Below are 24,676 nucleotides of genomic sequence, written 5' to 3'. Positions count from 1 at the left end.
TTACCCTTATAAAATTAAAGACTTTTAATACGTCAACATTAAATAGATAACATTAAGAAAAGATTAAAAAAATGTCTGCCAACAATGAACATCTCTAACAAAATAAATTTAATATAAGATATACAAAGTTAAATTAATATATTTATCAAATTGACACAAAAGACAACATTACAAAATAATTAATGACAAGAACTTAAAGATTAAAAAATTTTAAGTAAAAGGATTAAAAAGATTTATCTTATAGAGACTAAAAAATTAAAAAAGATAAATATAGAGATTAAAAATGTCTATTTTAAACTATATAAACTAAAAGATAAAATAAATGATTAATATTAAAAAAATTATTTTAACAAAAAAATTATTGACCATATTGTTCATAACAACAACATTATCCTTAAAAAATTTAGAAATATTTCTTCGTGTTTTTGTTTAAAAGGTATTATTGCTTATAATTTAAGTTAAATAAGCTATATTTAATAATAATAAAAAAAAAACAGTTGAAATAATCAAAATTATATGTAAGAAAGAAACATTTGATCATAATTTGGACCAAGGAATGCATGAATATATAGAGAAACAAAATACTTCTTTTCTTTTGAAAAAGAAGAAGTGTATTAAGTAAATTTAAACATCAAGAAAAAGAGAAATGATGTACTGGGTAGTTTAGTAATTTGAGAAATGTAAATAGCAAAAAGCTCTGGTAGTGCTGCATTAGCCCAACTGTGCAACTAAGAGGACACAGTAGATTTAAAAAGGGCGGTTCATCATATATACACCTCCTTTTTTCTATAATTACACCTCCTTTTAAAAAAAATTTAATTTTTAAAATATTCCTAATTTTTTTAAAATTTTTTAGTTTTATATCTACAACATTTAATTTTAGTACTTTTTTTTCACACATCATCCCTCTTTTTTTCTTTCAAATTTTACATGTACCCCTTTACCTTTTTTTCACCCCATCTATTTTAATAGCATGTGAAAATTAAAAAAAAAAAAGTGTGTGAAATAAAAGAAGAAAGTAAAATATTAAAAGTTAGAAGTGTAAAATTAAAAAAACTAAAAAAAATTATAATATTTTATAATTTTTTTTAAAAAATAAAGGAAGTGTACTTATAAAAAAAATAAAAAAAAGAGGTGTATATATTATGAGCCAAAAAGGGCACCGTCGACCCAAGAATAACAAAATGACTTTGAGTCCAGTCCCTTCTGTTTTAAGGCTTACGCTTTTCCTTTAAATAGTTGAATGGCAAAGGCCCACGAGTGACCGCCAGAGTAAAACATAGTTTTATTTATTTATTTATTCTTTTTTTACGTAAAACGTTTAAAATCCGGTATTAAAGAGAGAAAACGTAAGCTAATTTTTAAAAATTAAATTATCATATATTCTATATATTTATTTATTTTTAAAATGTAAATAAAAATTTTCAAATAAACATTTTAAAATAAGTAAATTACACTATCTTAAAATTTATTTAAATAACACTAAATCCAAAACTTATTCAAATATAACACTTTACTCCATTTGAAATATACTTTAATTTCTTAACTTAAAAATATTATATATATATATATATATATATATATATATATTAACATTTGAGGAAAATTTAACAAAAAAAAACAACACGTCATTTTTTAAAAATATAAAAATTTGATAAGTGTGCATGAGTTGGAGAGTATAAATATGTTGTGGCGTATGAAACCTTGGTTCTGGCCCAGTGGGTTAGGGGGACAAAAAAAAACCAGTTGAAGGTGTAAGGGAATTAGGTGTCAGCGTGACAGCGTGGCGTGCTAAGGACGTTAAGAGATGCATTTCTCGCATCACTTGCATTCCGTTGCAAACTTGCAAATCCCACCCGCCACGTATCTTCATGGCATGCATTATTATTACGTGTGGCTTTAGATATACGGCCTAGATCGCCTAGGAATGGACGGTACAGATTGAAAGATTGCACCGCCTAGTTTCTTTTCTGTGGAATTCGGCTTGTTGCGTTCTTTTTAGGCGAAAAGAAAGGAATAAAGAGTGGGGGTAGGTCCAGAAATAGAGTAAGGAAGGTGTGACACTTATACTAACTTACATTGCCTTCTTCTTCTCTTTTGGGAACTTCTTTTCCATAAATCGGTAACCTCCATTCTCCTTCTCATTTTTCTTCCTTTTCCTTTTTCAATTAATTCATTTATCGCATTTCATTAGAGTATTGCGTTTCTCCTCATCGTAAGCACCTGTGAGTGTCTCATATGTTTCATTTCCTTTTCATTCACCGCGATTTCATTTTTCTACTTTTTATTTTTGTTTTTTTTATGCGCAGATTGTCTCTGCAAATTATACATTATTATTATTATTTTAATATAATCGCGTTGTGGATCGATATCGTTTTCGTTTGTTTCCGTTCTATGAACAAAAATAGAAATATATTATCTAGGTCTCACTTTAAACTTGCACGCATGTGTGGATTTTTTTTATATTTTACTCATCCTTGTCAATACTATCGCACACTTATTTTATACCCTTCGTGTACCATTCATTCAGTGGATTATTTTTTTATTTTTTATTTTTCATGACTAATTTTTCAATGTTTTGTTTGCATTGGTTTGGTGGAATAGAGATTAGACAAGAACACTGACAAGATTTCGAAATGTCACTTTGTTTTTTAATCACATCCCCATACCCCATATAATAAATTAGAATTCTCTCGTTAACCCCACCTGCCCCCAATTTTTATTAGTTTTTTTTTGTGCTAACAATTATAATTCAACTTATTAATTTGGATGAATAGGATAACATGAAGGCGGTCGTGTTGTGCTTGTTTGTGTCAACGCTGTTGCTTTCTGCGGTTTATTGTGCACCAAATGATGGGCTACGTAGGATTGGGCTGAAGAAGATTAATTTGGACCCTAACAATAGGCTTGCTGCTCGAATTGGGTCTAAGAATGTTGATTATCTTCGCTCTTCCATTCGAAAGTTTAAACTCCAAAACAACGTTGGTGGCACCGAGGAAACCGATATTGTTGCGTTAAAGAATTACTTGGATGCTCAGTACTTTGGTGAAATAGCCATCGGAACATCTCCTCAGAAGTTCACTGTCATTTTCGACACAGGCAGCTCTAATTTGTGGGTTCCATCATCTAAATGTGCCTTCTCGGTGAGTTTTTTGTTTATACATTGTAATCTGTTACTAGTATTTGTGACTTATGAATGTGTACCGGATTTTATTCCTTATTTATTGTATTTATTCATGTCATTTTTGCATTTTGGTGCAGATTGCATGCTACTTCCATGCTAAATACAAGTCTAGCAAATCAAGTACTTACAGGAAAAATGGTTTGTCTTCCTCGTCATTTCTATTAAGGCTTTAAAAGTTAACTTTCTTCTTTTAGTCCTTGATTGAGCTTTTACTGTTTGCAGAAGTTCCCTCCTTTTATTAATTAAAAAACTGTAGTTTTGAGATTTGAGTAGCTGCCTAATGTTCTTTCATTTGCCAGAGTAGTTTGAACTCCTGTCTATTCTGTCCCTGTATTATATCAATAGGAACAAACATATATTCCTTTCCTAGTGACTGAAATGGGGTGGGATATGAACATAATATACTTCTATCATATGATGGAGCTGAAGTTTGAAAAATTTCCTTCCATCGTATGATTAATGGTAATAACACGGTCAGAACTTCGTAGTTTCTGACATAGTGCAAATTTGTAATTGAGCATATTTCTACTTGTGGTCATGCTTGTTTATATGTTCCATTTTGGGCCACTTGGTCATTTTGCACCATTAGAAGGGATGATGTCTTTCTCTCTGACATTAGTTTTCTTGCTGTTATTTAGGGACTACTGCTGCAATTCAATATGGCACCGGAGCAATTTCTGGTTTCTTTAGCTATGACAGTGTCAGAGTTGGTGACATAGTTGTAAAGAATCAGGTAATGGTGAATTGTTGATCATCAATGTTTCTTTCAATAGAGGGTTTGAGATGGCTTCTTCCATAATATTTGATTAGTAATTGGTAGATGCCTTCTGATTTTGATTATTAGGAATTTATTGAAGCAACTAAGGAGCCTGGTGTTACATTTTTGGCCGCCAAGTTTGATGGTATACTGGGACTTGGATTTCAAGAGATATCAGTTGGCAATGCTGTTCCAGTGTGGTATTTGTTACAATTTTTAATTTTTATTCATCATTTTTTTAATAAGTTTATTGAATCAGCCTCTTGCAAATGCAAGTTAGGCTGCCCTTACTTTTCTTCTTAAAAGTTTATTAAATCCCCATGTGTTTATCTGATCTTACCTGTCACAGGTACAACATGGTTGAACAAGGTCTCATTAAGGAACCGGTATTTTCATTCTGGTTCAACCGCAACCCAGAGGAAGAGGAAGGGGGTGAGATTGTTTTTGGTGGTGTTGATCCTGCTCACTATAAGGGAAAGCACACTTACGTGCCTGTGACCAGAAAAGGATATTGGCAGGTTACACTTTTTTTAATTCTTAATATTTTTTTTATTTACATTTTTCTCTTTGTTAATTTTCATTTTTGTTTTCAGTTTGATATGGGAGATGTACTTATTGCCGGTAAACCCACTGGTATGTGTAGAAAATGTGTTAGCAGAAGTGACAAGTTGTTATTCCCATGATGTATTGTTGGCATTTTCATTAATGCGTTATAGTTTCAATTTATTTGGTCTGACATGATTTAATTGTCTATCAGGATATTGTGCTGATGGTTGTTCAGCCATTGCAGACTCAGGGACTTCTTTGTTGGCAGGTCCAACGGTATGAATGAATTCTTGTAGATATAGATTAATATTTATATAGTTTTCAATTTAACATGTTTATATTATATGCAGCAGTTTTCCCATGAGACACTGTCTCTGTCAGTTCATGATAATAATTTTTTTAACAATTATTGCATTGTTTATAATTGCCATATGAAAAAAGGTCAAACAAATGCTTCTGACTGACTTGTTTCTACGATCACATATTTGGTTTTGTTCTTGTAGACTGTAATAACTATGATTAACCATGCAATTGGAGCATCTGGAGTTATAAGCCAAGAATGCAGGACTGTCGTTGCAGAGTATGGACAAACAATATTGGATTTGCTTTTGGCTGAAGTGAGTACCATTTGTAATCTGTTCTCGACATATTTTGGTTGATCGGATTTTTCCCTCTGGTCATGAATGAGTGGTATGTTTGAGAGATCTGATCATCTTTTAGAATATTTTTTCTTATGTTTTTTGCTTTATACCTTTTAGACACGGCCGAAGAAGATCTGTTCCCAGATTGGATTGTGCACTTTTGATGGGATTCGTGGTGTTGAGTAAGTCCCAGAGATAATTTTTACTCCTTGAATCTTTGGTCCTTTATTTAAATACTTCAATAATATATTTAATGTAACATGATTTCCATTTTATTTTGTTCATTCCCCCTTTCAGTACGGGTATCAAGAGTATTGTGGATGAAAATGAAAGAAAATCATCTGGTCGTCTTCATGGTGCCGCTTGTTCTGCATGTGAGATGGCAGTTGTTTGGATGCAGAACCAGCTGAGCCGAAACCAGACACAAGATCAGATACTAAACTACGTCAATCAGGTGAGTTGGTTGTCTTGATTTTTCTATTCAAGCATCCTGCTGCACCTCTTGATTCATAGCCTCATGATGATGTTGCAGCTTTGTGATAAAATGCCTAGCCCGATGGGAGAATCATCTGTTGACTGTGGAAATCTTGCTTCACTACCTGTAGTGTCCTTTACTATTGGTGAAAGAACTTTTGACCTTCACCCAGAGGAGGTATGATTTTTTCAAATGCTCAAACCTTATTGATTGCTGTTTGCAATGGCTGATCACTAACTGTAGTTTAGTTTAATGTAAAAATAAATTCATGAAGAGTGGTAGGAGATATGGTAGTGGTGTGGAATGGGGGACAAGGCAACCCTATATAGAAAAATAAAACAAGAACAGATTGAAGTTAAAGCTAGTTACAACAGCTGAAAAAAGCTTTTTGTTGTCTTTTCTGCAATTTCATAACTTTATCTAGAGAAACCATGGGCTAAAATCCATATCCTTTAGGAGCCTTATTTTCCATAGAGTAATGTTAGACTGGCATAGTGGTTTACTAGTCAAGTGGTTTAATCATATTGACATTTGGTTAAATGCGATCATGTAAGTCGCTGTCTTCTATTATGAGCAACTGGTATTGTTTGTTATCTCTACCAAAATATGGGTAGTAAGAACAAAGAAATAAGTAAACTCCTATTTTAGTCCTCAAATATACATGTGACGTTATCACATCAATCTGGTCCTCTAAAGAATTGACATCAAACTGGTATTGTTTTTGTTATCTCTACCAAAAATATGGGTAGCAAGTACAAAGAAATAACTAAACACCTATTATAGTCCTCAAATGTACATGTGACATCAATACGGTCCTGACATCAACTCTGGTCTGTCGCTTATATAAAAAGAAACATCAGTTAAATGTTCGATTAATTTAAAGGGAGTTAATATTTAGTTCTTCAATAATACAAAATTGACACTAATTCCTAAAATTCGAAACTCCATTTGATATTTTCAAATTATATGATTGAGGGATTGAATTGAAGTCAATTTTTTTGTCCTCTGTCTGTATATTTGGTTTCGAAAATTAGTTTTTACTCATTTAATTTAAGAATGGGGATTTGACTGAACACATCAACATATGTTATCCACACATAAACTCATTAACCAAGTCCTCTGGCCTCCCGACGTTTCCTCTTGTATTTTTTTCAAACTTTTGTTGGTTGATTGATTGATAATTTGATACTTAAATTCAAATTTGCGATATACGAGGATTACTAGAACATCAGAGAGAAAAAAGAGTTGTAGCGTTGGATTTGTTTTATGAAGTTGGTTCTAACCTTCGATCATCAGAGGGGAAAGATTTGGAAAAAGAAAAGAAGTTAACAGGAATAGAATTTACACGTAAAGATGGGACGTCTGTCTACTGTACTCGTAATTTTATGTGGCGGCAATGGGGAGGTGCATAAATTTTTGTGCAGGAAGGTTCTTTGTTGTTCTCCTCATTTAGTTTCTATTTGGTTTATTCAGTACATACTCAAGGTGGGTGAAGGTCCTGTGGCTCAGTGCATTAGCGGCTTTACTGCTATAGATATTCCACCTCCACGTGGCCCTCTCTGGTACTTTAAATTTCTTATACTAGCGCCATTACATTTGCCTTACTTTATATTTCATTTTGTTTTAGTTTGGATTTTTATTCATCTGATTTGTTCCTCAATGGCATCTACACTGATGTAGGATCCTTGGGGATATCTTCATGGGGCGTTATCACACGGTATTTGATTTTGGTAAACTTAGAGTGGGATTTGCTGATGCAGCTTAGAGTTGTTATCACGTGTCTCAGAATATAGCGATCCTTGCTATTAGTGTGTATACCCTTGCAGTTAAATTGGACCTAAAGTTCTGGCTTGTACAGGTTTTTATTAATGTTAATACTTTGGGTGTTCCATAATAGCTTAACAGATGTATCTGTGGCTGCGACATTATCCCATAACTGGGTACAAAGACTATCTGAATGTATGTTTAGTTATAGCTATGGTTTTCATAATTATTCCTTGTTTCTTCGCCTTTTGCCAGATGCGCGGATGGGGTTATTCATGCGTTGCCCTTTCAAGATGATAGTTTTGTTCTTTTTTAAACCAACCATCTCCATCGTGGTCATTTAAGCAAAATAAAACAAAAAGATAATATTATACAAGATAAAATAGAAAACAGAGGAGTAGCCTTTTAATTACAGATGCAATCTCTGTATCTATATATTATATATTTTGATGTTCTGAGTTTAGAAACTCTTCGATCAAATGAAGATGCAAGATTTTGTTCAATGTTTATTTGTATTTATTATTATCGATTAAATGGTTCATATTCTAAGAAGAATAATCTAATAAACATTTTACTTGTGATTTATATTCGAAATAAAATATTTAAAAAAAAAAACTATTTTATATTTCAATATAATATTTTAAACGAGATCATTTTTAACGTTTTCCAATTTACTTTAGAAGGATAAACAGAGTTGTATGTTTTGTGTAAAAATGTTAATTTTAAATTAGTCACAGTTATAATTTTCTAATTAATTACAATAAATTGATAATATTATTCTATTTAGTTTTTAGAACAATTTACGTTTATATATAAACATTCTTTAAATTATGTTTTATTATATTTATTTAACTTTAGTATATTCTTTTATTTATTATTAAAAACATAATTTAAGATATTTTGCATTTACTGATTTTAATCTAGTTTTGTTGTATAATTCAAATTATTAAGGATGACAATTTTATTTGCTATAGAGAAAACACTTGTAATAGGCAGAGTAAATACTTACTCGATATCTGTAAAATTTAATAATCGTAAAATTCAACAAGACAGTGTGAATATGAATATTATTAAGAATAAATATTTTCTTTTAAATTTTATCTTCTTTCGAGGTTAAAAAATAAAGTTTGTGAAATTATATAATTTTAAAAAACAAAATAATATGTACAAGACAAAAATAAAATGGTTTATTTATAAAGATTAAAAAATAAAGCTCATGTTATTATTGGAATTAAATAAGTATTTAAACCTAATTTATAATTTAATTGTTGTTGATTTGAGTTTTTAGGGTGTCAAAAATTATGAGGGTAAATTAGATCGGGCATATGCAGTAGGTAGTTCAATAGAAATGTATGACAACAGTACTAGTGGAAATATATATATATAATAGTGTATTTTTAATTATTATTATTTTATTTTCTAGACTTCACCGACTTAATTTAACTTGTATTTAGGTGGATTTATTAGATTTAGATTGGATCTTTAACTTAATTAAAATTAGATGTTCATTTGTCCGTTGCACGTACTAAAATGATTTATATATTATATTTTAAAAAAATTAGAATCATGTTAAATTATTATATTTAATAAATATAAAGAAAAATTGAAATAGAAAATACAAATAGTAATTATATGGTGGATACATATATTTATTACAAATAGGAGAAGATATTAGGACATTGAATTTTTATTTTTGGTTTTAATTTTTCAAGCTCATTGTATTATTAACATGATTTTTTAGGTAAATTAAAATCATTAATGTTTTTTATATTTTAATTCAATTATCATTAAATTATAAGAGATATCAAAGAATAATTGAAATTAAATATATAAATAATAAACATGCCATTTGACGTCACAATCATTGTCACTTTGAAACTAGGACAAATTATATATATATATATATATATATATATATATATATATATATATATATATATATATATATTATAACAACAATGAAAATCAAAATAAGTTTTCATCCATTTATTTCAAAATAATGATTTATGAAAATTAGTACAATAATTTCTCATTTCATTACCACCTAAGATTATATTATTATTAGTCATTTGAAATCTTATACAATGTTAATTAAGAAATATTCTTATGAAATTTAAATAAATACTTTTTAACAAAGTGAATTTATTTTTTTGACAATAACAAAGATAAATGTTAGTCATTGACATTTTTCAATCCTTTTTTAGTAATTTTTCAATTTTATTTTCTAGACCAATTTATGTATAATTCAATTAAAAATATGATAATTAAATAATAATTCTTATAGTGTAATATTCATTAGCAAATTTATTAAAATTATTTAATTAAAACTCAACTATATATTATTGTGTGTGAAATTTGATTATTATTTTCAAACTAACCTGTAAAAATAAAAATAAATAAAAAAGGTAGAGAAAAAAAATTGCAATATAAGATGTTATTGGAAACCAAACCTACTTTTAATCATTTTTTTCTAAAATTTTCGATGAACAATTTTTTCTTATCAAGCAATTTTTTAATTATACATTTCTTATTTTAACATTTTCAATGTTTTAATAAAATCTTTTTAATTTTATTTTTAAACTATAAAATAAAATGCTACTAATACTTTTAATATATACTATTTACATTTCTATTTATAATTAACAATAATTTTTTATTTAATATTTTTTCATAACAGATATTCTAATCCAATTTAGTCTCTTAATTTATGATATTTAATGTAATTAATGATATATAATTATTGATAAAAGTATCATTTACTTTATTTATTTTTAAAATCCAATTTATTCTCTTATATTATAAATAGATAGATAGATTAAATTAATTCAACTTAATTTATTTCTATAATTGTGAGTATTTTTGTCTCTTTTAATTTGACTATCTGAACACAAGAACAACCTTAAAATCAAGGAATGAGTTATGGGTCACATTGAGACTCACATAATATTTGATTAGGAGATATATTTTTTTTAAAAAATTGTTTGATCCAATTTTTAAGAGGGAGCAAAATTCCTCCTAATTCAAATTGTAGAGGAGGGAAAGGATTTTAATATTTTTTTAGTAAAATATCCAACATATCCTTATTTATGTTATTAAATTTAAAATTATAAAAATATAAAAATAATATTATTGTTAAGATCCTTCCTATCTTCTCATCCAAATAAAATTTCTATCTTCTCTCCTATTCTCCATTCTTCTTTTCTCCCCTTTCCTCTATTAAAATCTCTCTCTTCCTCTCTTCTCCTTGGAATCATCCTTCGAATGAGTGTCAAAAATTTGACATAAGAGAAGAAAATTTAGATTTATTTATGAAAGTATAAGTGTTATTTTGGACAATAATTCACAATTTATTAGCATAGAAGGGATAACGCTCCTATCTTGCTTATGACACTCATGTTAAGAGATTTCAAAATATTTATTTAGCTGTTAAATCTATATTGTAATTATCTACTAGAATTATGATTTGCTTTGAACATGGTTGATATCGATCATTGTAGGGTTATTATTAAAGCTAATTACGTAAAGGAGATTGTTTTGAAACTATTTACACCATTGTATAACCTATAGCAACATTGTAATAAATTGTCCTAAAAGCGTAAATAGTTTCAAAGCAGTCCTATTTACATAATTAGTTATAAAAAAATACCTTACAATTGTCAATCAGCCTTTGAACATGAAGGAGAACTATTAACATCGAGGGCTATCCTGAATTTTTTAAGGATTTAAAAATAACATGATATTTTCAATTATTTAAATATTATTCTTATTTTAAAAAAAAAAAACTTATAAAAATATTAAAATTATTCTTTAGATGATTCATAAAAAAACATTTTATTTAGTACCATTTTTTAATAATTCATCTCGTAAATTATTTTTAATATTATTTTATATTATTAAATTTTAAATATTTAATAAATTATATTTATTAAGTTGTCCAACATTGATATATTAACTTTTATCATCAAAATATTTGATTTTATCGTGATAATAATTTTTATTTTCATTATTTTTAACTAAAAGATTACGTTTTTTTAATTATTTTTTCATTCTCAAAAATTTTAGTTTGAAAGTTAATTTAGATTATCTAAATTTATATTATTTTAAAAAAATTATCATGGCATGTATTTGAGAATCAATATCAAATTTAATTTATCTGTTTCTTCTTCATTAAATAATCAGAAGACTGATTTTTATGCAAGATGCTAAAAGTTAAACAACAAATTAAACAAGTGTAGATAAAAAAATTAAATAAGAATAAACAACAGTACTTAATTAGTTATATTTAAACATTCGTATCTAGCGTCCTCTCGGAGCATGAAAGGATCATATGTTTATTTGGATGGGAACCAGTGGAATCCACGAACAAAAAGTTAAGTTAGGTAAAGTAGCGAAAGATCTTATCTTTATTTTTTCAGCCAAAATGAAAAGGAAAGACAATAGAGGCGATTACTTTGCTTTTCCTTTAATTTTGCCCTCAGGGACTTGGGCAGAATCATCTTTATTTAGTCAATTCTCGCGCACTTCCAATTTATCCCTCGCAGTTGTCAATGCATAGTTGGTTTCCATCTTCTTCTCCGTTCTGTCTAAATAAATTACAATAAATGTCCACTTGAATTGAGTATGTCAGAAACCATACTAAACAGCACAGCACATAAACAATGAAAACTCTAAATTCAGAAATTTCTTATATGCTTCATACTCCTGGCCTCTAAAATAAAGCCAAGTAATAATAATTTCTTCAAAACCCGGGCATGGAGGATGATCAGAGCCTCAAATATACACACATTGCTGCCTACAAATAAGGGTCGCTACGTGAAATTGCGTGTTTGGAATACTAAGAGAATTTAACATTAAAAAGGACAAGTAATTTCCAACATCAAGCAATAACTTTTAAATATGATGAAATTGAAGAGGTTATACAAAAACTAAAGTGACTACTGACTGACTTAATCCAAGCGGTAGTGTGAGTTGTGTGTTAATATACACATGAAAGAATGAAATGTTAGGCTTAATAAATAATTGTTATGCTATTTTTTTTTTTGGACAAATGTTTTGCTTAGGATGATAAGAAACTTTTCATTCATATATATTTTTCAATATATGGTATTATTTCCTCTCAATGTACGTACTTCAGTCATTAAAAATTATAAAATCTAACTAATACATTTCTTTCGATTTAGTTTCTCCTTTTCTTTTAACTCCCTCCTGATCGACAAATTATTATGTTGTTTATGTTAAAAAAGGTGAGTTAATTCTTTTTTTACTAAATTACTAGCCAACATAATGTCAAAAAGGTGATTTAAATTTTGACTTTTGTATTTAATTTTTAAAGCATTGATTTTAGTTTTTATAATTTTTTAAAATTCCCAAACTTATGTCCCTGTATAAGAAAAAAGTGATATAGCTTGTAGAGATTAAAATTTAATTTTAAAAATACCAAGACGAAAACTATTCGTCTTAAAAGTAGAGAGAAAAATTAAAATTTGAGAATTATTCAAGACTAAACTTTAAAGTAATTAGTAAACAATGCACATTTATAATTGCTGATTTTAAAGCATACCATAACCTTGACCCACTAATTAAAAATATAATGTATATCATAACCTTGCTCACTTTAGTTTGGAAAATCCTCTACTTTGCACGATATAAATCCCCGGATCTGAAGCGACAAGATGAGAGAGACATCATATATTCCAAAATCAGTCCCATAGATACATGATGGGTGATGTTGAGATGAAGTCTTCATCAGTTGAGGTAGTCGTGTGTGCTTCCACAAACAAAACTAATGCCCTCCCAGTTAACACTACCAAGCCCTCACATTTGACCAAGCTCCATGCAGGTTACTTTTTCATAAGCCTTTCCTTCGGTGCACAAGCTTTGCTGTGGAAGAGTTTGAGTATACACAACAAGGACTCACAAACTCTCTGGCATGGATTTAATTTGATGCCATCCTTTGCATTTCTACTACTTTGGTGTGTGGCACTACTCTATCCTTTCTTTACGTGCTCAAGTGCATCTTTCACTTTGACATGGTGAAGGAGGAGTTTTCACATCACATTGGAGTGAACTGCGTGTATGCTCCTTGGATTTCTTGGCTTCTCATGCTTCAATCAGCACCTATGATCGTTCGTTCAGCTTCTTACTATCAAGTTCTTTGTTTGGCCCTTTCGTTTGTGGTACTGGTGCTTGACGTAAAACTATATGGACAATGGTTCACAACTAAAAAGAGGTTTCTGTCAATTGTGGCAAACCCTGTAAGCCAGGTTTCGGTTATAGGTAACTTGGTATCTGCTCAAGTTGTTGCAGAAATTGGTTGGAAAGAGAGTGCAGTTTTAATGTTCTCAATTGGGTTGGTATATTATTTAATAATATTTGTAACGCTGTATCAGCGTCTGACAAGTAGCAACCAGTTTCCCACAGTGCTAAGGCCAACTTACTTCTTGTGTTTTGCTGCACCAAGCGTCACAAGTCTAGCCTGGAAATCCATCACAGGTGCTTTTGTCACCCCATCAAAGATGCTGCTCTTTCTTTCTTTATTCCTTTTCATGTCTCAGGTAGCTCCCTTTCTATTGAAATTATTAAATGTTTATAGTCTCAATTGATTTCAATATGATATGTATTTAAGATATATTTATTTTTTTGGAAAAAAATTATTACATATTATCAAAAGATTAATTAGAGATCATATAATCTATAATCACTACTTGATATTTAATTATTACATATGATATGTTTGATTTCTATTTTCATTTTTTTTACATAAAGAAAATAAATGCCTTTATGCAACACTACTCTAGATAATTTACTCTTTGAAGTTAGCACTACAAAATAAAAGAAGAATGAAATCTAAGTTGTTTCTATTTTTTTTTAATTAAAATTCTTGTTTCAGGATTGGAATATGATATGGGTTTGTATTATACTTGTTTAGTTAGTCAGACTTAGGCCAATCTTGATGGAATAAAGGCCCAATGGGCCGACTTAATGGTTAAGTAGTTAGCCTACATAAAGACCGAAATAAAATTTAGTTTTTAGGGCTTAACGTGAATAGGTTACTTCTAAATATTATATAATTATTTTAAAAAATAGTTTTCAAAACAAAAATTAAAGATATCAAACAGTTCTTTAGCTTCTCAGTTTTGTTTGTTTGTGTGTTTTAATCTGTTTTATTATTCTATACGTGTGAACCTTTCTTCTCGAATTCAGGCTTGTAGGCCAACCCTATTCAAGAAATCCATGAAGAGGTTGAATGTTACATGGTGGGTGTACTCATTTCCTTTAACCTTCCTTGGTCTAGCTTGTGCGGAATATGCTCAAGAGGTGAAAAGTAGTATGGCCTCTTGGTTAATGCTGGTTATATGTATGCTCTCGGTACTGCTTTTCATTGGTTTAATGATCATCACTGTACTCAAAATTGAGAGGCTGCTCCATAAAAATGCTCCCATTATGACTTGAAAATAAAATGCTTCATTAAAGGCACTTCTCTCCTGTACACTTTGTTTGGTTTGAGAAAGGAAATAAAAAGAGAGAATATGAGTAAAAAAACAAGTAACAAAATAAATGAATAAATATAAATTTATAAGTCATTTAGTATAAGACAAACATAAAAGAAAGTAAGGAAGAAAAATTATTATTTTCAAGTAAAGACAAATACGTCCTCTTGGTTAAAAAAACTATTTAACTAAAAGTTTAAATTATATTTTTTATGCAATAAGTTAGTATTTTATATTATATTAAGATAAATAAATATTGACTATACACATATTTATAATTTTTACATTTATCTAAAGTTTAGTGCATGTAAATATCTTTAAGAATATTATATAATTTAGCCATTATGTTAATTAATTTTATATTTGTAAGATATAGTAAAAATATTAAGACTAAATTAAAAAGAAAAAGTTTTTAATTCTTTAAATTTGAAATAAATTTATTTTTAGTCACTCAAATTTAAAATTAATCTTTTATTCTTAATAAATTTTGTAAAAAAATATTGTAGTTTCACATGACTACCAATAACTTTACCGACAATGATAGGTTGAGTGAGTTGTATAATATCATGAGTCTAATGTAATGTTTTCATTAATAAAAAAAATTAGAAATGAATATTTTTTTCTTTAAATTCAATAATAGGTTTTTTTTTATTTATAAATTCACTAATGATATTTTATGATTTTATTTTTAGTTTCATGTATATGTTTGATTAAACATAAATTAATCTTTGATCAAATGCTACTTCCTAACATTTAATTGAGTAGGTGTAAAAGAAATAAAATTAATTGAGTTACTCAGCCAGTTTTTATTTTTCCTTTAACTTTTGATTAAGAGAAAATTATTTTTAACTAGAGACACTTGAAATTGTTGGGAATGATCAAAGACTAAATTACTGATTTATATAAATCGAATAAACTAGATACTAACATCATTAGTCCAAGTAGTTGAATTTGGTATTTTTGAATTTTTAAGTAAAATCCTAGGTGTGAGTCTTTAGGGGAAAAAAGTGTAATTCAGATATAAATCTTCACTATAGATAGCAACTAAATTTTTTTATTGCAATTAATTATCTATAGAGTCGGTAAACTCATTAATATAATGATAACTAAAAAAAAAAAAAGAATTGGAGAGATACATTAAAAAAAATCAATTATGAGTTACGTTAGATTAAGTATATTCAACTATATATTTGAACTATTAGGGTAGACCTAACTGAAAAATGTAAAATAAAAAATTGATAATTTAAATTCAATCACGTGATCGATCGATGTTGTAAGGTATTGAAGTTTAGAAGCAATGAGTGGTGGAACGTAGCCTCCCGCTGGCGAAATATTGACTGTTTAACATTCACCTGTTGATGGAGTTGGTGGCTTTACTACGTCGCACATTCAATTGAAAGAAAATCCAAAGGCATGGCTTTAAATTTCTCATTTACAAAGTCTGATATCCGGAAATGGTCCACCAAGGCCAAGTCTATTCTTATAAATATTTTTGGTCGTAATAGAATAGTCAATATTTACCTTACTTCCTTTCTGTCTTTGTATATAAATACCCCCACCCAACCCAACCCTCATTTCTCATTCTCATCTCCAATCTCAAATTTCTCAAATCTAATCCCTTTCAAACCCCAATTCAATCCATCTTCTCAAATACAAAATATACACTAAGAGTAGGCAGAGAGACACCCTCCATGGCTTCTTTACAAACCACAGCTATACTCTCCTCTTCCTTTTCTTCTCTACCCAAAGTCAACGCCTCTCTCCATGTCCCTCTTCCTCCACGAGTAGTCACTCATTCGGTTCCAAAGCTACCAAAGAGAAAGCTGCAGATTGATGAATTTAATGGATCATTTGAGAAGAATGCCGTCACCAAACGAATTTATGAAGATTTGTGCAGCCCTAGCAACAAATCTAATAAGACCACTATTCAACTCTACGCTATTCTAGAGGAAGTTGCCGACAGAATAGAAATGCACAGAAACATTGGCGAACAAAGAAACAACTGGAACACCCTTCTTCTAAACTCCATTAATATCATCACTCTCACTGCCACAGCCATGGCTGGTGTTGCTGCAGCCACCAGCGGTGACACTGCACCTCTTTTTGCCATGAAACTGTCTTCCACTCTCTTGTTTTCTGCTGCCACTGGGATGTCACTTATCATGAACAAAATTCAGCCCTCGCAACTGGCTGAGGAGCAACGCAATGCCACAAGGTTGTTCAAACAGCTTCACACTCAAATACAAACCACAATCGCTATTGGAAATCCAACAGAAGAAGATGTGCAGACTTCAATGGAGAAGCTCTTAGCGCTTGACAAAGCTTACCCTCTTCCCTTGTTGGGAGCCATGCTTGACAAGTTTCCAGCCAAATATGAACCTGCTGTTTGGTGGCCTTCATCACAGTTCCAAAGAAGAAGTAAAAGAGAAGAAAGCAACAGGAACAGTATTAATGGATGGAGTGAAGATCTTGAAATGGAACTGAGGGAAGTGATTGAAGTGGTAAAGAAGAAGGACTTAGAGGACTATGAGAGGCTGGGGAACATAGCGTTGAAGATAAACAAGAGTTTGGCGATTGCAGGTCCTTTACTGAGTGGGATTGCAGCAGTGGGGTCTTCATTTGTGGGAAATGGGTCGTGGGTTGCATTAGTGCCTCTCGTGGCTGGATCATTGGCTTCAGCAGTTAATAGTTTTGAGCATGGTGGACAAGTTGGCATGATCTTTGAAATGTACAGAAACTGTGGTGGATTCTTCTCGCTCTTGGAAGAGAGCATTAATGCCACACTTGAAGAGAAAAACATGGACAAAAGAGAAAACGGAGAGGTGTTTGAAATGAAGGTAGCAATAAAGTTGGGTAGAACCGTTTCAGAGTTGAGACGACTTGCCTCTAAATCTGCTTCCTGTCGCATCCAAGGAATTGCTGTAGACGAATTCGCCAGCAAGCTTTTCTAACTGAGACAACATTTTTTCAACAACAACACATTCTTTTATTCTTTATTAATTAATTCATTGTATAGTCCTCTGACATACATATATAGCTTTACACCGGAAAGAAACTGTGTATATATATTTGTACCTACTTTCCACAATTTTTCTTAATGATTCAAGTTTTTTTTATTGATTACGTACGTTGCATTTATTTTAATTTGCCTTTTAAGAAGATGGAAGATGATATGTTGCTTTGCTGCCTATGCATGTATGTGATAAAGCTCTTTCACGACGTATTAAAAAAAATAAAATCAATGTGAGTAAAATTATTATTATTGTTATTAATTAATTGCATGGTTTAATCAACGCATGTTTACAGTTTTCAATGTGATTTTATTAATTTATATTACTTAAATCTGACTATACACTATATGTGGAAATTGCCGGCAACCTGAATAGTATTGGTTGTTCATACAATTATAACTTCTCTCATGACATGAACTGTAATTTATGTAACATTCTGCATTCCGTAAAAGTTACTGCATGTGATGACTTAATTATGTGGTTGGAAGAATATGTTCGGCAAGAGTCGAGAAGTAATCCCGACCTTAATGCATTTCAATACTCGTGTTACTCATGCTTAAAATTGAAGCTGTTCCGATAGGGGGAGATCCCTCTGAAATAATTTATTAGCCAGGTCTAAAACTTTCAAAAGAAATCTAATCATATATCTGCACTAGGCGTATCCATGTTGCAGATCTTGCAACAATAAGCCCTGAAAATTTCGTAGTGATAACGTAAATTTCCCCTTATTATAAATACTTATTGCAATTGGGGTCGCATTTAACAAACCACTCAAACTAATTCTATAATCGGTATGTGACTGGCTAATTAAGTCACTAGTAGTCTTATCTATGTTGACGAATTTATCTTCTAAACCAATTGGCTAAGTCCATTTGGCTTCCTTTAGTCAGCTAAGTTCAGTTGGCCTCATCTAGATAATATAGTGAAGCCAATTGCAAATTCGAATGATATAGATAGGCATGGCAACGAGGCGGGGCGGGGACGGGTTTTATGTTCCCCGCCCCCATTCCCGCAAATTTAAACCGCCCCCGTCCCCGATACCCGCTGGGAATAAAATCTGGGTCCCCATCCCCGCCCCCGGCGGGGTTCGGGTTTTCCCGCCCCGCCCCCGCCCCCGCTCCTATTTTTTTTCTTCTTTTTTTCTTTTAAATAAATATGAACAATTAAAAAAATAAATAAAAGAAAAGTAAAATAATATAAATTTTTACATATAAATATTTATAATTTTGGTTTATATATATATATATAAATAATTTTTTAATTATATTATTAAGCGGGGCGGGGACGGGGGCGGGGGGCGGGGTGGGTATTAACATCCTCGCCCCCGCCCCCGCCCCCGATTTTATCAATCGGGGAAAACCCGAACCCAAACCCGAACCCGATGAACACCGGTTTTTCCCATCTAAATCGGAGCGGGTTCGGACGGGTACCCACAGGGGCGGGTTAGATTGTCATGCCTAGATATAGATGCCTTGAACATTGAAAAGTTTACTATGAAGAATATATAATAACACTTCTCTCTTTTTTTCTTCTCTTCAATTCTTGATAGAAAATCTAGAGTCATATTATTGGAGGTAGAAATAGAGACTGATATTATTATGATGTGATATAATTCACAAATAACATTGTTCTTTTAGTGTGTGTATGAAAATATACCTAAATCAAAAGATGTGAATTCTTTCAATAATTTTTAATACTTTGAGAAATTTATCTTTGATTTTTAATTAAAAAAAATATTGAGTTTATTGATAAAAATTCAAGTCATGCCAATCCTAGATCATTAAAAAGGGTTACCTACTATTTATCCACATATCAAGTTTAATAGTGCTGGACGTGAGAAGGTGTATTAGGAAAAATTCAAGTCCCACATCGACTAGAAATAAGACAATTAAAGAATATATAAGTGAAGAGCAACCATCACCTTACAAACCGATTTTGTAAGATTAAGTTAGACTTAAATTCACTATTCTAAGATGGTATCAGAGTTATCCTAGATCTTTAAAAAATGTTGTCTATCCTAGATCATTCAAAAAGATCATCCACCATTTAAAGAATATATAAGGCAATTAAAGAATATATAAGTGGAGAGCAACCCTCACCTTACAAGCTAGTTTTGTAGGGTTGAGTTAGACTCAAATCTACTATTTTAATATGGTATCAGAGTTATCCTAGATCCTTAAAAAGGGTCGCCTATCCTAGATCATTAAAAAGGGTTACCTACCATTTATCCACGTATCAATCCCAACAGTGCTGGACATGAAGGGGTGTATTGGGAAAAACCTAAATTTCACATCAACTAGAGATTAGGTAATTAAATAATATATAAGTGAAAAATAACCCTCACCTTACAAACCGATTTTGTAAGGTTGAGTTAGACTTAAATCTACTATTCTAAGAAAGTTTCCCTAAAAAAAATAGACTATTTTATTGTTCAATACATAAATGTGTTTTATGAAACATTGATAACTTAATAAACTTCTTAATTTATAAAGCTTGCATTCTTCATTTTGATTTATTACAATTATGTAAGTTGTTTCTAAATTTTTTAGTAGTTAAATTTATATATATATATATATATATATATATATATATATATATATATATATTCACACACGAGTTCAAAACATTATCTTTGTATTTCATTCACTCTTTTTCATCCATCTAAATCTAATCTTAATAATTTGAATTCAAGCCGTCTTTTCCCTTTACATTTATGTTGTCCAAATATAATTAAGTCGTATAACCAAAATCATTAACAATAGATAGTCGTATGAATATATAATGAATTTTTAAGCTTAATAAATAAAATAAATTAACATAATACTAAATCAATTATAAAAGCAAAACTCTGAACTCTCGGTTCTTTGAAACATATTTGAAAGCTCAACAACAAGAAGGAATTAAATAAATGAAAAACAGGGGATCCTAATAATTGATCTGTGTACTTAATTTCTTTCTGATCCTAATTAAGGTTAGTGAGTTTATAGTTGAAAAAAAAATGATTTTATGATATAATAATTTGAAAACAATTTGTTTCCTTTATTATTTTTTTGACATCTGTATTCTTTTTGTTCCGTATTATAAGAAAAATAAATCATTTTTACATGTATTAAAAAAGTTAGTTATTTGTATTAATTTTTACTATTATAATAATATTTTTCTTAAATTGTCTTTGTTTTAAATGTAAATAAATAGTACAACTAAAAAGTCATATATTAAAGGAGAAATATTTTAAAGAAAATATCATTAAATAAGATTAAAATAGTTAAATTTACTTATATTTAAAAATAAACAATGTATATATATTTTTTGTTTATAATAGAGGACAAAGGAAGTACTATTTTTTACTTTTATTAGAAAATATTCTTAAAAAAATTATCCAAACAAATGATCGTCCTTAAGTCACTCTCTAACTATTAATTAAAGAAATCTTCTGATCTTAAAACGAAATTAATTATCAAAAACTTTACGGCAACAAGAGTAACGAGTACTCATGATCATGATACTGAATAATCAATCAATTATAATGTTTCATATATTTGTGGTAATATTTTATTGTGTCAATATTTCTTGACACCAATATTTATTCTGGACTTATTTTTTACCCAGTGCTAGCTCTAAATTAATCAAACGCAGCCTTGGCATTCTTTGTTCTTGAATATGAAATTGGTGGTAATGTCCAGACAAAGATTTTGTGTAAAGAAATTTCAAAATTAGCTGAGTGGAACAGTTTAGATAATTCAAACGGCCATAGACACTCCAAAAACTAAATATAACATATAAATTGGAAAAGAAAAACATTATATCTAATGAACAAATACAGAGAACTCTACAAAGTATATATAATTAGAAAAGTGCCCCCGATTAATTTTTCTATTTTTGAATTTATATTTTTCGAAATAAATGAATTAGAAATAACGAAAAGAAAACATCAATCTATTTCATTTATGAAATTCCAGTGTTGAAGGTGTCTTTACACCTACCACCACAATTTCAAAATATTTTGTTTTTGAAAAAATTAATGACCACGTATGGTCGTGGCCATTGTATTGAAAATTGAATAAGTAAAACCTATACTGCTGTGCTGTCTGAATTAGAAAAGGAAGAGTATGAAAAGAAAATTATAATGGTAGCTTTTTGCGTATATATGATACAATTCTTGATTTTATTTGGTTTTGCAATGAAGCCTTATGGTTTTACACTTTTACTGCGTCGCCTGTTGAGATTTGAGAGCCCAACGGCGCGAGCCCGTGGCTGGAAATTTTGAACGGACAAAGTCAATGAATTTTTGGTCAACCATCATGGTCTCCTTTTTTTGATTTGACTCTTCTCATTTCTTTTGGTTAGTTATTATAAATACTTGCATGCACCCACCTTTAGTTCACAAATCCTTCTATATATTTTTCTCCCTAACTTTATGTCCTAATAAACAAACACAAAATTACTTTGATGGCTTCCATAACCTCAACTCTACTTTCTTCTTCTTCTTTTTCTAAAGTAAATGCCGCAATCCACCTCCCAAAGCTCCCAAGAGTAAATGTCTCAATGCCAAAAATACCAACCACTGCCAGAAAGCTGAATGAGGGGTTAACGTTCACAGACTCAGTCCCATTATTTGAGAATAATGCCACCACCATCACTCAGTTACACAACGATGTATCCAACCCTACAACCTCCGTAACCACCATGCAACTTTACGCTATCCTAGAGGCTGTAGCTGACAGAGTTGAAATGCACAAAAACATTGCCGAACAAAGAAACAACTGGAACACCCTACTCTTGAACAACATAAACATGATTACTCTGACTGCTGCCACATTGGCTGGTGTTGCTGCGGCCACAAGTGGTGCAGGGGTAACACTTTTGGCTCTCAAGCTATCTTCCACTCTCTTGTTTTCTGCTGCCACTGGAATGTCACTTATTATGAACAAGATCCAGCCCTCACAACTTGCTGAGGAGCAACGCAATGCTACGAGGTTGTTCAAACAGCTTCAGACACAAATCAAAACCATGATCACGCTTGGAAATCCAACGGAAGAAGATGTGAAGGGTTCAATGGAGAAGGTGTTGGCCCTTGACAGAGCTTATCCACTTCCCTTGTTGGGAGCCATGCTTGACAAGTTTCCTTCAAAATTTGAACCTGCTGTTTGGTGGCCTTCATCACAGTTCCAAAGGAAAAACAAAACCCTAGAAGAAAATGCGAAGAGCAAGAGAAAAAACGGATGGAGTGAAGAGCTAGAAATGGAGTTGAGGGAGGTTGTTGAAGTGGTGAAGAGAAAAGACTTTGAGGACTATGAGAGGCTGGGGAACATAGCGTTGAAGATCAACAAGAGTTTGGCCATAGCAGGTCCTTTACTCACTGGCATTGCAGCAATAGGGTCTGCATTTGTGGGAAATGATTCACTTGGAGCTATAGTGGCACTTATGGCTGGGTCACTGGCTTCTGCAATCAATGCTTTTGAGCACGGTGGGCAAGTGGGTATGGTGTTTGAAATGTACAGATTTTGCGGCGGATTCTTCCAACTGTTGGAGGAGACAATAGAAGCTGAGGTAGAAGAGAAAGAGTTTGAGAGAAGACAAGAAGGGGAACTCTTGGAGATGAAGGTGGCTTTGTTGTTGGGGAGAAGTGTGTCACAGCTCAGAGAATTCGCCACAAAATCAGCTTCTTGTCGGCCAGACGGAATTCTCGTCGATGAATTCGCCAGCAAACTCTTCTAAGCTATAACGTATAACCTTAATTCCTTGACTTTATTTTTTACAAAGTGAAAACAACATATTATTTAATTCTTTTCTGTCTAGTTGTCTCATGTAGAAAGGAAAAATAGTTTGAGTAATGCTTATTTTTATGAAATTGCTATTTGTCTCCTTATCTGATTTAAAACTTTTTTTTTTTCTGAAACCATGACAACTATTCTATTTATTTAAAATATAAATCATTGACTTTTCAAAGCCGCAAGTAGTGAGATGTTTATTATTCATATTATAAAAAAAAACATTAACATGAACTCGATCTGTCCAACATGGACAATATATAATATTTGTCAACAATCAGCCACATCTACTTCCAACATGTATGTTTACGATTATTTCCTCTTTTATGTCTAAATTTCTTTTTTGAGTTTCAAATCCAAGTACTTCAAAAATTGAAGATTGTTCTTTCTCAACTCCCTCGTTGGGTTTTGTGCGAGGTTTTAAATTACTTTCTGAGCATATTGCACACCTGTTGTGCCATTTTCTTTTATGAAAATGATATTTCAACACCCAAAAGACAAATTCATATATGTCCACAGGCTTTCAATGTCCGAGGGAGCTAAGGTTAAATCAACATATGAGGGAAACCAAAAATGCTGACTTATTTTTCTTCCTCTGATTTGTATATAAAAGACAGAAAAATTATTAAAATCGGTCTAACAGTAAAAATTTAGTCTAATATATATAGAGTTTCAAATAGTCACTATAATTTTGATGAATGAAAAATTATAAAAATGATAAACTTCATTCAAAAACTAATTATATGGCATGCTAATATGAGGATGTTGTCCTTTTCTTGTTTAACTGTTTAACCCTTAAGACATCCAATAAGTTTTTTTTTTTTTTTTTTTGCGTTAATTCCGGACCTCATTAATTATGACCTTCTTTCGAAGATTTTATTACCCCGAATTACAAATTCATGCAAGAAAAATTAAAATCCTTAAGATACACACATTTATGTCAGTGAAATTGTCTAAAGGCATTAGAGACATCACAAGAATAAATAGTTATAATTTTCTTCCTTTTTATTTCGTCATTAATTGGCTGAAGAGGCAGA

General features: G+C 30.6%; 3 protein-coding genes and 1 pseudogene across 5 annotated transcripts; all 4 read left to right on the top strand.

The window, feature by feature from the left end:
- The first annotated feature begins 1,965 nt into the window (after window positions 1-1,965).
- On the top strand, window positions 1,966-7,596 carry LOC109807921 (Saposin-like aspartyl protease family protein). Of its 2 annotated transcripts, none has more exons than XM_020370650.2 (14): window positions 1,966-2,122; window positions 2,778-3,143; window positions 3,262-3,322; window positions 3,823-3,917; window positions 4,029-4,141; window positions 4,291-4,459; window positions 4,535-4,574; window positions 4,699-4,763; window positions 4,991-5,104; window positions 5,246-5,310; window positions 5,426-5,582; window positions 5,661-5,780; window positions 7,077-7,165; window positions 7,284-7,596. In XM_020370650.2, exons 2-14 carry the CDS (start codon window positions 2,784-2,786, stop codon window positions 7,366-7,368), a joined length of 1,533 nt encoding a protein of 510 aa, XP_020226239.2. In that variant the 5' UTR covers window positions 1,966-2,122; window positions 2,778-2,783; the 3' UTR covers window positions 7,369-7,596. The 2 variants fall into 2 exon arrangements, with proteins under 2 accessions (XP_020226239.2, XP_020226240.2); XM_020370651.3 differs by having other exon boundaries at window positions 2,043-2,225.
- Window positions 7,597-12,710: 5,114 nt separating this feature from the next.
- Window positions 12,711-14,997, top strand: LOC109807449 (S-type anion channel SLAH1-like; annotated as a pseudogene). The gene is made up of 2 exons (XR_014434274.1): window positions 12,711-13,921; window positions 14,571-14,997. The product of XR_014434274.1 is annotated as an S-type anion channel SLAH1-like (transcript).
- A 1,414-nt stretch (window positions 14,998-16,411) lies between these two features.
- On the top strand, window positions 16,412-17,977 carry LOC109807415 (putative F-box protein At4g22030). The gene has a single exon (XM_020369929.3). The coding sequence runs from the start codon at window positions 16,549-16,551 to the stop codon at window positions 17,806-17,808; it is 1,260 nt and encodes a 419-aa protein (XP_020225518.2). The 5' UTR covers window positions 16,412-16,548; the 3' UTR covers window positions 17,809-17,977.
- Window positions 17,978-21,110: 3,133 nt separating this feature from the next.
- Window positions 21,111-23,733, top strand: LOC109807416 (putative F-box protein At4g22030). Its single transcript, XM_020369930.3, has one exon. It carries the CDS (start codon window positions 22,318-22,320, stop codon window positions 23,584-23,586), a length of 1,269 nt encoding a protein of 422 aa, XP_020225519.2. The 5' UTR covers window positions 21,111-22,317; the 3' UTR covers window positions 23,587-23,733.
- Window positions 23,734-24,676: the final 943 nt, after the last annotated feature.

Source organism: Cajanus cajan, chromosome 5 (assembly GCF_000230855.2).
Source record: "Cajanus cajan strain Asha chromosome 5, NIPB_CcT2T_4, whole genome shotgun sequence".
NCBI classification, from domain to species: Eukaryota; Viridiplantae; Streptophyta; class Magnoliopsida; order Fabales; family Fabaceae; genus Cajanus; species Cajanus cajan.
The sequence above is the reverse complement of the archived record's forward strand: the minus strand, read 5'-3'. Positions and strand labels throughout refer to the sequence as shown.

What these genes read in the sequence shown, in the direction of transcription:
- LOC109807415 (XM_020369929.3), top strand. Translation starts at nt 16,549, where the DNA reads ATGGCTTCTTTACAAACCACAGCTATACTCTCCTCTTCCTTTTCTTCT.
- LOC109807416 (XM_020369930.3), top strand. Translation starts at nt 22,318, where the DNA reads ATGGCTTCCATAACCTCAACTCTACTTTCTTCTTCTTCTTTTTCTAAA.
- LOC109807921 (XM_020370650.2), top strand. Translation starts at nt 2,784, where the DNA reads ATGAAGGCGGTCGTGTTGTGCTTGTTTGTGTCAACGCTGTTGCTTTCT. An exon ending in ACATAGTTGTAAAGAATCAG is followed by an intron (nt 3,918 to 4,028) that starts GTAATGGTGAAT and finishes TTTGATTATTAG; the next exon opens with GAATTTATTGAAGCAACTAA. An exon ending in CCAGAAAAGGATATTGGCAG is followed by an intron (nt 4,460 to 4,534) that starts GTTACACTTTTT and finishes TTTTGTTTTCAG; the next exon opens with TTTGATATGGGAGATGTACT.